The 13,621-nt window shown below is 41.0% G+C and overlaps 1 protein-coding gene across 3 annotated transcripts; it reads left to right on the plus strand.

The window, feature by feature from the left end:
• Positions 1-1,580: 1,580 nt before the first annotated feature.
• On the plus strand, positions 1,581-9,003 carry LOC130405457 (uncharacterized). 3 transcript variants are annotated; one of them, XM_056610542.1, is made up of 8 exons: positions 1,581-1,836; positions 2,121-2,202; positions 2,903-3,248; positions 3,431-4,027; positions 4,492-4,585; positions 4,722-5,307; positions 5,707-5,831; positions 6,117-9,003. In XM_056610542.1, the coding sequence occupies exon 8, from the start codon at positions 6,465-6,467 to the stop codon at positions 7,680-7,682; it is 1,218 nt and encodes a 405-aa protein (XP_056466517.1). In that variant the 5' UTR covers positions 1,581-1,836; positions 2,121-2,202; positions 2,903-3,248; positions 3,431-4,027; positions 4,492-4,585; positions 4,722-5,307; positions 5,707-5,831; positions 6,117-6,464; the 3' UTR covers positions 7,683-9,003. The 3 variants fall into 3 exon arrangements, with proteins under 3 accessions (XP_056466517.1, XP_056466518.1, XP_056466516.1); XM_056610543.1 differs by lacking the exons at positions 1,581-1,836; positions 2,121-2,202 and having other exon boundaries at positions 2,430-3,248; positions 4,722-5,051; positions 5,141-5,307; XM_056610541.1 differs by lacking the exons at positions 1,581-1,836; positions 2,121-2,202 and having other exon boundaries at positions 2,430-3,248; positions 3,431-3,582; positions 3,891-4,027.
• Positions 9,004-13,621: the final 4,618 nt, after the last annotated feature.

Consider the following 13,621-nt stretch of genomic DNA (forward strand, 5'->3'; position numbering starts at 1 on the left):
AAATTGGACGACCTAATTAAACCTTTCATTCTACCTATTGATTGCATTTAGTGTTTTCCACATTTTGATTCACTACTTTACCAAACCCAAACCCTCTACGTTGTCCTTATCTAGTTTATTCAACACTGAATTGATACATTGTTTCCATTTACTAATTAACCATGTTGTTTTATCTGAAGTATGCTTTCAGTATCCCCTTGTGTATTCCATCACTCTGAGTAGGAGAGGATTCTCCCCTACCTCGGCGGTCCTGACACACACACGAGAACAGGCTCACACACACATCATTTCTTATTTTATTTTGCTTATTTATTTTAAATGACATTTTGAATTAGAAATTTGGATAACGTTTTATCCTACTTATTTGGTCTAATCTTTAAGTATTGCCAATTGTTTTTTCTAAATTATAAGATCACTTTTAATAAATTGTCTATTACTTATCATAATCTCTAAGAAAATATTTTATTTGTGTTGTTATCTTGGCACCTAGACCTCGTCAGGTCCAAGCACCAAAATAACATCCACCTATCCACACAGAGTCCATGGGTTGGGTCCGCTCCTCTTTTGATGAGTCACTTTACCCTGGCGCCATTGAACCCATTGACTCCTGTGGAGTGTGGTGTGCAGACAATTTTTAACGCCAATTGCTCGTGTTTTGGAGTCTAAATAATTATTCCTAAATCCTGTGATCACCATGTAACTTACTCAGGGACACATCAACACTCAGCTAGGAGGAGATGGGGATCGAACTAGCAACCTTTCGGTTACAAGACACCCTCTACTTCCTGAGCTAAACCGACCCCCAGCCTCCTCTCCGCTGATTTATTACCTCTGCGTCGGTCCGCATCCGCCCTTTTTGCTGTCATTACATTCCTCTCCCTTCTCCAAACACCTTCTCCCTCTGATCCAACCCGTTGTCTCACCAGTGCTCTGTGTACCAAGATGTAATGATCTATACCACATGGCGTTCCGACGTGATGCAGAGTCTCCAAGAGCCACAGAATCACCAATCCCAGTGGTGGTTCTATGTTTTCTCTAAAACAGTGGACAGAGGTTACATTCAGGGACCAAATACAGAGTACATCCAAGCACACAAATAATCTATTCAGCACAATGCAAATTCAATCTCTTTCTCTCTGTTGTCTTTCTGTCCAGCCCCCACCGGCGGGTTTTCCTCACTTACGTTCCTTCTCTCTATCTCTCTTTACCTCTCTTTACCTACTTCCTTTGCTTTCACAAATCTCAATAACCATTTTCACTTTCAGTAATCCTTTCCTTTCCTTTCTGGTTTATTCGTTTTTGGACACACTCCAAAACTAGATTATTAATCTTACAAGGCCATCGAAAGATATGAATCTCCCCAAAGAAAATTCTAACCGGAAAGCCTTCTCCAATCTCATCGCCACTTCTCGTTGCCAATCCACACACTCTTCCTCTTCTCTGTCTCACTCTTCACAAATCACTTCATCTGACCCCTCTAACTCAACTCAATGCTAACTCTTTCTCACTCACTCACTCACTCACTCATTCGCCCACACATACAACTTAAAATAAGAATTCTCAGATTGTCATCTTTGGAGCTGTCATACACAGCAAAACTACGGGTGTTAATTTTTCAGTGTTGGTGTTAATCAACAGGGTGCAGTGTTATTTTAACACTGAATTGATCATAATGTACACCAGGAGAGTTTTTGGATGAAAGTGTTGGTGTAGATTTCGGTCGTTAGGGGATTATCACACCGTGAGTGTTGATTTGACCACCCCCACATTTCCGGCAAAGAAGCGCCATCCAGAGCTGATCCAGAACTTTCGGTAGCCATCTTTCTAACCGCTGTGGTAAGTTAAACTTGGTTAGGGTTAATGTTGTGCGGTTGATAAACGCTCAAATAATTCGAAAAACGTAGTTTGTTTGCTTTTGTATGGATATATGCTGTCTGTTACTTTCTAATCCCATTTTAAATAGATTTTTGTCAAACTGGCGATTGCTAGCATAAACTTGGTAAAGATGGTAGCTAATTTTCACTCCGGCTGTCGAGAGTATAATATCAGTAATATCTGCGAATTTTGTTTTATTAAATGTGCTTGTCTTTCTTTTTACTCGCAAACATCGAAAATATAAGTTTCACTTATATTTGCTGAAGAATAAACTGAGGAGAGCCGGAGAGGGTGGGCACTGGGCACAGTCCAGGAAGGAGAGGACAGGTGACTTTTCGCTATCACTCATAAGGAGAAGTTAATAATACCTAGTATCTTTTTGAAATTAAGGGAGTAGTATATGTAGATAGATTTATGCTTAGTCATAGCCGCAACAAACTCCGGTAGTTGTTATCTCAATGCTGGAGTTACACAGTGCAGTTGGCCCGCTGCGGCCACGACTGCCAGCCTTCACCAACGCGCGCTGCACGTGGTGCGGTATAGGAGGTCTGCCTGGACCTGCTCCACGGTGCGGGTTATCTCATACCGGTGCGGTATGAGATAACCCGACGGCGTGTAGCCGTGAACTACGCTCGTAGAAACTGTAAGTAACTGCAATAAAACGGCACAGATATTTTTTTATATGCTCTGTAGCTCGCTAGCTCAGCAGCAGCTTACAGCATGTTGGCTAACTCTTACAAACAAGCTTAACAAAAAGCTGTCTGTATGTCCTTTCTGTTTAGCTTAGTTTGCCTGTATAGCGCTGTTGACTATCAGCCCCCTCCCTTTAGCAGTAGCACAGACAGGCTCACAGGAGCACAGGAGGACAGATAAGAGGAGAGGAGGAATAATCATGTTCTTCATTCTTAACTTCAGTCCTCCCTTTTAAACCAACTATTTTGTCTTGTTTAATCATGTGCATGCTGTTTTATGCTTTTTAGAATGTGTTTTATTTATTTATGTATAAATGCCATTCTTTCCTTTGAAGGTGGAGACATGCTGGTTCCTGTCGAATATAAGGGGGTGAGCAAATGGGTCAGGCTACCAAAGGTGGAGGAGGTCTTCAGTTTCTCTGAATTTTTACAAGGAGGTAACTAAAGTGTCAAGCTTTATCCATGTCTTCTGGTTTTACAATGTTGTATGTGTAACTTACTTGGAAGTTATGCTATAATCCAAATTGTCTTTTGTTTTAGTGCTGGCAAAATTCAATTTGTCAGGTTTTACTGCTTTGATGCTCAAGGATTCTGCAGGAGTTGAAGTGGATTCTGACATCTTTGATGAGCTTTTGAAGTCATCTCAGGTGTCCTTCAAGGCCTTCACTGAAGATTGCAATGGTAAGAAAATGCAACCTTATATTTCTCATAACTATTTTAAATGTAATAATTTATATCCAAAATAGTTATATTGTCAAACTTTAAAATATTGTGTGTGTGTGTGTGTGTGTGTGTGTGTGTGTGTGTGTGTGTGTGTGTGTGTGTGTGTGTGTGTGTGTGTGTGTGTGTGTGTGTGTGTGTAGACAGTGTTGGAGAGTCTTCAGAGGGCTCATCTTTATCTGATTGGTCACCATCACGTGCAGCCCATGGGGCATCTTCAAGCTCAGACTCAACAATTATAGCTCGAAGAAAACGGCTGATTGAAGGACCCCTTGACAGCAGCAGTGCTCGCGATGTAAGTGACCTTTTAAACTAAGGTCTGAAGCTGCAGATAATAAATTATTATTTGTTTAAAAAAGAAACAAAACATCTCTGCAAAAGGGGCAACACGCCAGAGAAGAAATGTATTGGTCTAACCCCATGCCAGGGGACTACAGATGAAAAATAGCCTTTTGGCTAATTCTGGCATTTTTAACCCATGTATGATGATGTGTTTTATTAATTTGCAATGCCCCCTTCTTAAATAAACTGAATTGAATTGAATTCAAATATGTTCTTGTCGTCTACCTGAAATGTTTGAATGCTAGGCAATTGTTGTTTCAGATTGTCAATGCAGCCCTGCATTCAAAGCCGGACGGTGACCAAATAATCACAGAATACGAGAAAACAAAGAGTCTGTCGGATGGTACAAGAAGAAGGATGATCAACATACTTGTGGCTGACATGGTAGAGAGCCATGGGTAAGTATTGCACACTTATAAACACAGATTGATTTGACCAATGTTCATAATATAATATTTTACAATTTCGCCCTGTCGTGCTTATTTTCCCGATAATGACCGGCGTTCTATACATTATCCCTTAGCTTCAACGCGTGTAACGCGTTGAAGCTAAGGGATAATGTATAGAACGCTCCTAAACCAATGGTTCTCTATGCAAAAATGCCGATTTTCGACGACCCTAACGCGAGTAACGCGTTTGGTGTGCCCACACCATTAGATATGCAGCCATAGTTTCACTATGTCCCTTACATGTTTTACACTGTTTTCCCTTTATGTTTTTTTATATTTCAAAATAAACTATTACCGGAAAAGTCACTTTATTTTTTAAACAAAATTCTAGCACAGCCTGCAATTAAACCTTTTTTCAGCCACTTGATTTATGGGTGAAGTATCACTTTAGTAATTCATCTATCTTTTTGCAGGAGGATCCCTCCAGTAAATATCCGCAGTACGTACGCACTTGGCATTACAACCTTGTTCCCAAATTTGAAGGACCCGGATTCAAAGAATGGTTATGTAAGTATTGATATAAATATACATCCATGCTGCAGTGCTTCAATGCATTGAATTAAAAGCATGACACAGCCCTGTTCAGGATCATTCCTTGTTCTAAACCAGGTAATGGATTATTCTTTTGCAATGTGATCTACAGGAGCATTTCTATGATCACCAGAGTGGTTCTGGTTACCTGGCATGGAGGCTGAAAACTGTGCAGCGCAACTCTGCCCAAGAGATCAAGAAATCAAGGTCCAGCTTTCAGGATGGCCCTAATACTCAGCGCAGCATGCATTCACCTGTGAGACAGTTGTCAGGTGATGAATGGAATGAAGCTATATCAGTGATGAGGCACTCAAGTGACACAACCCTCGTCCAAGAAAAAATGAAGGCAACATTTCGGAAAAGACAAAAGGTTGTTCAAGACCCAGCCACAGCTTCCACTGTCCTAGACATTTTTCCGAGATTCCTCGACACACCAGGCTTGGTAAGAAATAATGACTGGTTGACAGCTTTGTTCTGTCTTTATTTGTTTGCCCTCTAATGTATTTTTTCATGTCATATTTTGTGTTTAAGATCGACCAAGACTTCAATATGCTCTTTGGTGACTGGTAAATTCCTCGCTAAATGGCCAACATTCTTCAAACCGAAGGTCATTGCGGAGTGCAAAAATCTTCCTCGAAGTGTGCACGTGGATGACCTCCTTTTGTCTGCCCAACAGGAATCTGATGATGATGATGGTGGTAAGTGTAAATGAGAGACTTTAGACTATGCATGCCTCTAGGGCATTAACTGTATTCCATGCATCAAAAATAATTTAGAGCCTGATTTTTTTTTTTAATCTGCTGGCTTTCACTCCAGGGAAAGTGTTTAAGGCAACACTAAGAGGTTGTTGAACATGGCTTTGTGTCATATAAACAAATATCTGTGATCCAGTTTTTGTTTTCTTTTGTCTTTATTGTGCAATACTATTTTTACATTCAAATGACATCACTGCAGCACAAATATACTTCCTTTCATTTAACATTAACAATCAACAAAGCTATCTAGAGCAAATTCAGAGTCTCTGTAAGTGAACATTGAGAAGACATTGGTAAAGTCATTCAGGTAACTGCAATGGTGTTTTCATTTTCTTTCTGTAGTATGGGACTGTGAGGTTGCCGCCATCTGCCTGTTGCTTCACCTGTTGCCTCCAACATCCAAGGGCAAGAAGTCTGCAAAGATCAGCGCAACGGATGCTACTGTCCGCCTGGTGAAGTTCCTTAAGGTCTGTTCTTACAATTGTGTTTAAAGTATTTTAGTAGTATTGGGTTCTCAAGGGCTGATAGTAATTTTGTGACATGGGCAGCAGATTTCTTCTTTCGGAAAAAAAAAAAGGTTTCTAACAAGTGCAGCTTTGTCCTAATTTGAAATTAATTGCTTGTGAAATGAAAAAGAATTTTGCTCCTCTAGTCATTGAAGATTGTATCCTAATTCTAGGAAACAGTCCTGGCATTCCACACCAAATCCCGACATTTTATTCCATGGAATTCATTCTCTCCCTCTCTCTTAGGTGGGGAGAAGCATGGAGACCTTCCTGAAGGAAACTGGCCCTGCTCAGCCCTTTCTCCTGTGTGTTGGAGAACGAAAAAACAGCATCCAGAATTTCTACATCATCCTGGACCAAAAGGCCATTCCCTCCAAGACGCAGACTGGAGTTGCTGCCTTTGACGAGCTCTTCAAGGCACATTTTGCTTTTGCTGTGTCCTATGATGAGGCGCTGTCCAACTTCTACACCTTCATCCAGACAACCGTGTATGGCATTGACGTTGGCAGTGTGAAGGAGACCCCTCGGGTGAAGGAAATTAGAGTAAGACTTCTTAACAGTTCATTTTGAAGAGGAACTCATTTCTGACTTGAAATGTTTACATGTGACATTTGCAAGGTACAGCACAGAAATTGTTCATTGTTATGTCGACATTTGAAGTTCCAGCATGGATTGTACCCAGGAAGGTCTTTGCGTATGCGTTGTGGAGAGGCTGGTTGTTCATTTGTTTTTCGCACATACTTCGGTTACCAGCGGCACTTATCTCGAGCACATAAGGATGGTGGTGATTCAGATTCCGTCAGTGATGTTGAGTTTGTTCCTGCAACTAATGTTGGAGTTTCTGTTTCACAACAAGTTAATGTAGATCCTCCTGCGACTGTCACTACACACATTCCAATTGATAAAACGAAAATACTAGACATGTGCAGCTCTGTTATTGCTCAACTGCAATCCTCAGGAGTTCCTGAAAGTACGGTGCAGGGTTTAGTTGGTTCAATGGAGGAACTGGTCGATGACATCCATGCCCATGCAAAAGAAACCGTTGTTGAATGTTTGTCATCTGAAGCATCCGGAGACACATTGAAAAAAGTTCAGGATTGTTTTGGTCAGCTTGACAATCCATTTTCATCTCTTAACACAGAATCTAAACGAAAGAAGCACTTAGAAGAAAAATGGAAAATAGTGGAACCAGTGGAGTATATTCTTGGTTTGCGTTTTGATACACGCAGAGATAGAACAACAGGAACATATAGGCAAGTTCCTGTAAACGACAAGTTCATGTATGTACCCATCATGGGGTCTCTTTCATCTATGTTTAGGAACAGGGAACTTTCTAACAGTTTCCAAAAAACTAAACCACACCAGGAGGGTTTTTACAGAGATGTAAATGATGGCTCATACTTCAGGAACCACATTTTATTCTCACAACAAGAAAATGCTTTGCAGATACAGCTCTACTACGATGATTTTGAAACTGCTAATCCATTAGGCTCAAAAAAGGGAATTCACAAACTTGGCTGCATTTATTTTATTTTGAGAAATCTTTCCCCGAAGCTTAATTCTGTGTTGATGAACATACATCTTGTTGCCCTCTTTCACTCAGAGGATTTAAAGAAATATGGGTTTGATCCCATTCTAAAGCCACTTCTCAATGATTTAAAGATTTTAGAGGCTGATGGAATGCAGGTGCCCTTTCAACCCACACCTTTGAAAGGTTCAGTTTTTCAGGTTACAGGTGACAACTTGGCTATACATGGCCTTTTTGGTTTTGTCGAATCGTTTAGTGCAAAGTACTGTTGTCGCTTTTGTTAAACTGAAAAGGGAGAGATGCAATCAGTTTTCAGTGAAGATCATCCAGGTTTAACTCTACGTTCTAAAGCCCTTCATTCAGAACACTGTGCTGCCGTTGAACAAAATCCAGCTTTGGCCTCAACATTTGGTGTGAAAAAAGCATGTCCTCTCAATTCCCTCCAGCTGTTCCATACGTCAGACAACTACGCAGTAGATATAATGCACGATCTACTGGAAGGAGTGGTGCAGTACGAGTTAAAGCTGGTGTTTCGGTACTTGATGAAGAACTCAATAAGCTCATTAAGCTCATTGTCAGAAAGAATCATGAGCTTTAACTATGGATTTACACAGAGAAAAAACAGGCCAAGTGGGGTAAAACTGGACGATGATAGCAACAATCTTGGCCTTAGTGCTGTTCAGTCATGGTGCCTCTTGCGCAATACCCCATTGATGTTTGGAGATTTAGTTGAGAGGAATGATAGCTGCTGGAACTTGCTGCTCCTCTTAATACAAATCGTCAACATTGTCTTTTCACCTATTGTAACCCATGGTATCACTTGCTATTTGAAACATCTGATTTTCGATCATCACAAGCTTTTTAAATCTGTCTTTCCAGAGCGAAATCTGCTTCCAAAGCACCACCACATGATACATTACCCAAGGTGTATTAGAAAGATTGGGCCACTATTACACATGTGGTGCATGAGGTTTGAAGGCAAGCACAACTTTTTCAAAAGGTCTGTGAAGAACTTTAAAAACATCACAAAAACACTGCAAAGAGACATCAGAATCAGTTGGCTTTTCATTTAGAAGGTTTTTATTTTAAAAGATTCCAATTTGGCCCCATTACAGAAGTCTTGGTCAGCAGTTTGGAGGGCAGTGAGGCGCTGAATGAAACTTTCAATTTGTCTTGTGTTTCCACAACTACCTGGGTCAAAAGCTATGGCACAGAGTATCAGCCTGGGATGTATGTATGTTCTGGTATTGAAAATGAGATGCCGTTGTTCAACAGGATTGTCAGTGTTATTGTAAGAGATGACAGCGCTTATCTTCTAACTTGTACTGTCTCAACAATGTATTTTGATGATCACTTAAATGCATTTAGCATTGAGGAGAAAAACAATGTCTTTACACTGATGAGTGTAGATGATCTGCTGTACTACAGGCCGTATGACAGGCAATTATCAAATTACACTGACGACCAAATGTTTATTGTGCCATACTCTGTTTTCGTGTGACTCCATGCTGTACTTGTTTTTAAGAATGTTTTGCATTTGTGCTGTACCTGCCTTTAATACACTATTTTGTGAAATGATTTTTTCTTCTTGTATTGTCTTTTGTATTGTGGTTTTGGCTGGGGTGGGGGGGGGGGGGGGGGGCATCCACAACATTCTACACCCTCAGTGTTATTTTTTTACACCTGTAAGTGTTGATAAATTGGAGTCCAGTGTAGTTTCTAGTGTAATATTAACACTGCTCAGTGTTGATTCTATAACACTGCTCAGTGTTGATTCTATAACACTGAGCCTAGTGTAGAGTATTATTAACACTACTTGGTGTTGGCCAGTGTTGATTTTTTTTAACACTGACACTAGTGTTGAGTATTATTAACACTACTCAGTGTTGGCCAGTGTTGATTTTTAACTCGATTTAGTGTGGAATTAACAAAAAAAAAATTATTCAAAAGTGTCACTTTAACACCGAAAAGAGTGGATGCATATGCACACTTTCTAAGTGTTAAAATTGACACTCACAGAGTTGATTTAACACTAGCAGTTTTGCTGTGTAGGTATTAACTGCGTGTGTCCCGAGAATTCGAAAGTTTTGGTGAATTTTCCTGCCATGGGGAGGTGAGAGGCATAATGAGAGGCATAATTTGGACCTACGCAAGTGTTAGTGGCTCCAGTGTGGGCCATCATTGGCATGCCTCTATAATTTATCAGAACCTGCAGTATTGGTTCCTCATCAGCTTGTTTTGTGATTGCTACAAGCTGACCCTCCCCCTGTGGATTCTCTGGGCACCCCTAGTATCCCTGACCCATAAAGGGACCCGCCTGTCCCTGGTCGCTGTTACCCTGTGTTTGCTTTGGTGGAAAAGGGTTAATCAAACAATCTCTTAATATGTCCTTCCTGGTTGCACCCATAACACATTAAAGGACCTCTGCGTTGTCCTTGGGATCCTTGTTGTTGATTGTTTCTAAACTGTCCTTGGGGCCCTTTGTACAGATTCTGTCTATTTGTATTTGTGGGGTTCCCATAATTATGGATGTGTAAATGTCTAACAGTTGGAGTAGGTGACAGTTGGCTCTGAGGCTGTTGTACTGGGAGAGAAAATGCCAATCGTGGATATTGGTTTTGAAGTGCGCCCTGCTGGACGGCTTGCAATATTACAGCAGCTGATTCTAAAACACCTGCCTGTCTCTCCTTATCTCTTTCCTTCCTTGTGAGATCTTCCAGCTGAAGCTGATATAGCTTCCTCTGGACCTCTTTGCTTTGTTCCTGTATTCTTTGTTTATTCTGACGATATTCATCCACTGCATGAACTAAATGGTCATTAAAATCTCTATGAGATCCTGATGTAAACAGTCCAACCACATCCTCTAGCTTGGCTTTGATTTGGCTGGGTAGTGTCTCTATCACAGAGTTTCTAAACAAAACAGAGAACACCGGATGGATCTCAGGATCCTCATCCGTCTCCATGCGCCATCTGTCTACTTGGGCCTGCAGGTAGGATGCAGGGTTCTCTGTGTCACCAATAGGGAGACCTCATGTTTTTAGGATCCATGCGGACCGGGAACTCCCTCCTGAGTGTGGCCCACATCGCCCCTCTGTAATGATCAAGTGTAGTCTCATCATACTTTCCATCCAGTTTATCCAACCCTCCATTCCTCAGTACAGACTCCATCTTAGATAACCCCAATACTCTTGCCAACAGAGCTTTCAGGTCCCCCACTGCCATTAACTTTCCCACTGTGAGTTCCTCAAATGTTCTAACCCATTTTGACGCCCCGTTATGCATGTTGGGGAGTTTAGAAATGACTCCCTCCAGGTCCTGTGAACCCCACGGTTGATATTGGACCTGTTGTCCTTTGACTAGAATGGAATAATTACCTGGGAGGGTGTCGGGTGCCTTTTTTCCCCTTCGTGCTCTCCTTAGTTTCCCCCGTGACTGGAGTACTAGGGGGCTTTGTATTGATGTACTGCAGCCAGACACCTCTGTGCCTGGGTCCCCACCCCTCCCTTGTGTGTTACATTTATTATCTCCTTCCTAGTGTGACTTCCCCTTTAAATTCCACGTTGCCTGTTACCAGTGGATACATGTTAGTTGGTTTGTACGGCGGTGGCTCAAGCTTCAGAGGCAAAGGTTGAGCCTCTTCTTCCTTTGTGATTATTTTTCTGGCCACTCGTTGTAATGCGCGCCACCTCTCTCCCTCCTCTTCGAACAAAGCTAGCACTAACCTTTCCCTGTCTTTCTTCGCTAAGGCAGTTTTTCCACTTCTGTTATCTATGTAATTCCTTATTACTACCTCCATGTCCCTATACATTATTGGATCAAAAGTCCCTTCCATGGGCCATATAGTGCCTGATCCTTCTGTCCTTTCTTCCCATTTCTCAGAGATCTTTATCATCTCACCTTTGAGCAATAGACGGTCTCGACTCAAAACTTCTACCGCTGTTGTTGCCATTTTTAATTATTACTTTATTACTTTATTTATTTTATTTATTTATTTTGAAATACACTATTTATTAATACAATTTATTTGAGTTTATTCTAATAGTTTGTTTAAATACTTTATTACCTCTAAGCTACAAATGTGAACTCTTCCCAAGCGCTCGTCTCCCTCCCGAAGATTGGAATGTGGCCCCTTTCACTGTTATCTTTAAACCTGACCTGCAGGCTCCTGCTCGTACCCTGTGAGATTGCTCGTGCACGTGCAGTTAGTCAGCGCAATGATGTTTAAGTCAAAGAAGATTTACACATTTATTCAGTACTTCAACAAATTAACTATTCTCTATCCGTCTAATTTATTTATGATTATCAACTACTTCAAACAAATTGACTATTCTCTGTCCGCCTAATTTATTTATGACAGAATCAACAAAAAATAAAACGGGTCGTAAAAATCTCCGAGGTAACTTAATCCTAACACGACTTAAATACAGACAATAAACCGATTCATACAATTGTAATATATTGAAAAATTTTCGAATTGTTTGTAATTAATTACAAAGAAAAAGTTGACAGAGCGTAGAAACTGGCCTTTTGATTAAAACATGAACAGTCGGATGGATAATGAATCAACCAGAATTTCAAACAAGAACCATTGCTTCACAGTGCCAAGACCAAAATTACAAACTGGTTCTTTCTTTAGATCCAATACTGCAGCGTGATTGGAAGATTAATGGGTCAAACTCATTCAAACAGAACGTCAAACAACAAGCCCATTCCCCAAAACAATGGTTAATCACATAAACATTTGACCAGATCAAAAACAGACAAGAAGCTTCTCAAAATACCAACTCATACGGTACCCCAACCAAGAAACGTATCTATTCAAAATTTGCGAGAACCTTGTTTTCTCAAAATGCCAAGTTTAGAATTAAAAATTGACTCAATCGATCCGATGATCAGAAAGTTGTTCAATCGGCCCAAAATAAGAGAAAATTCACTCAGTTGATCCAAGATCAGGAAACTGTTCAATCGGCCCAAAATAAAAGAGAGAGTTCACTAAATCGATCCAAGATCAGAAGACTGTTCAATCGGCCCAAAATAAAAGAAACTCACTCAATCGATCCGAGATCAGAAAGCTGTTCGATCGGCCCAAACCACGAGACAATTCACTAGTCGGTACTTCAAGGAAACTTTTCTCAAATAAAAATGAATTCATCAACGGCAATGAATTCCAACCCAGCTCTCTGGGATACTCTGTCATCCAACAGGTAGGCCTACTTCAACCGACCTGCGGACCTGTACTGTCTTATTGGAACTTTCCCACTATTCGATCCTCTAGAATACAGACACAGGACTTTATAGTAGGTCTATTTAACCAAAACCTCAAAGCCTCAAAACCCCAAATAACAACAACCCGTATCAAAATAGGGAGCCACAAAGCGTCTTGGTCATTTAGAACCACAGAACGCCTAGGGCTATGTGCGCGCGCACGTCAATCTCTCCCGGAGCTCCCGTCTCTCTCACTCGCTCATTTATCTATAATTTTGGTTCGTTTGATCAAAGAGACACTTTACCTGCTGCTGAGCGTTTCAGACGGGGCAAGAACAGATCAAGCGACTCTATCCTATATATGGCAAGACAACTTACCCTTGAGCTCTGGTCTTATGATCCTTTCGCGTCCCGCCCTCTGGCCCGGCAGCTGGCGAGTCCCTATTTCCTCCTGGTCGTGACGCCAATATGTTGAAGATTAATCGAGATATAAACACTTAGACTAATTCAAGAGAGAGAGAGTAAAATAAATCGAGGGGTCCGGAGCAAGAATTGACAGAAGACTTTATCGTGAAGAAAAACAACAACGACAACAGCCTGAGTAGATCTATAGAGTCACTGCTCGAACATCGATTCCAGCTTCTCTTTATACACACATACATACAGGAATTCCTTTGTCCCAATGGAGGTTTCCGCCCACATCAATCTTGTCTTAGCAACTTTATCAACAAAGTGATTTTGGACACCAGTCTGACCCAAGGCTGAAGGCTGAGGTCAACATGGCTTAACCCCGTAGCTTCCTGCTCATTTCTGTGTCCCACCATCTGTTCTGAACCCAGGCTCTGCAGGTATCATGTGTCTTCTACCATTAAAAATATAAGGCCTAATAATAATCATGGTTTACCATAGAATATACTCATTAATTTCTACCACATTATCTTGCAAGCTGCCTGTGGGCATGATCTAAACCCCTATTCAATAATGTGGTTGATATATATCTGCTCTCTTCACCTGTCCG

Source organism: Gadus chalcogrammus, chromosome 16 (assembly GCF_026213295.1).
Source record: "Gadus chalcogrammus isolate NIFS_2021 chromosome 16, NIFS_Gcha_1.0, whole genome shotgun sequence".
Classification (NCBI taxonomy): Eukaryota; Metazoa; Chordata; class Actinopteri; order Gadiformes; family Gadidae; genus Gadus; species Gadus chalcogrammus.

Coding starts and splice junctions, on each gene's coding strand:
- LOC130405457 (XM_056610542.1), top strand. CDS start 6,465: ATGTTTACATGTGACATTTGCAAGGTACAGCACAGAAATTGTTCATTG.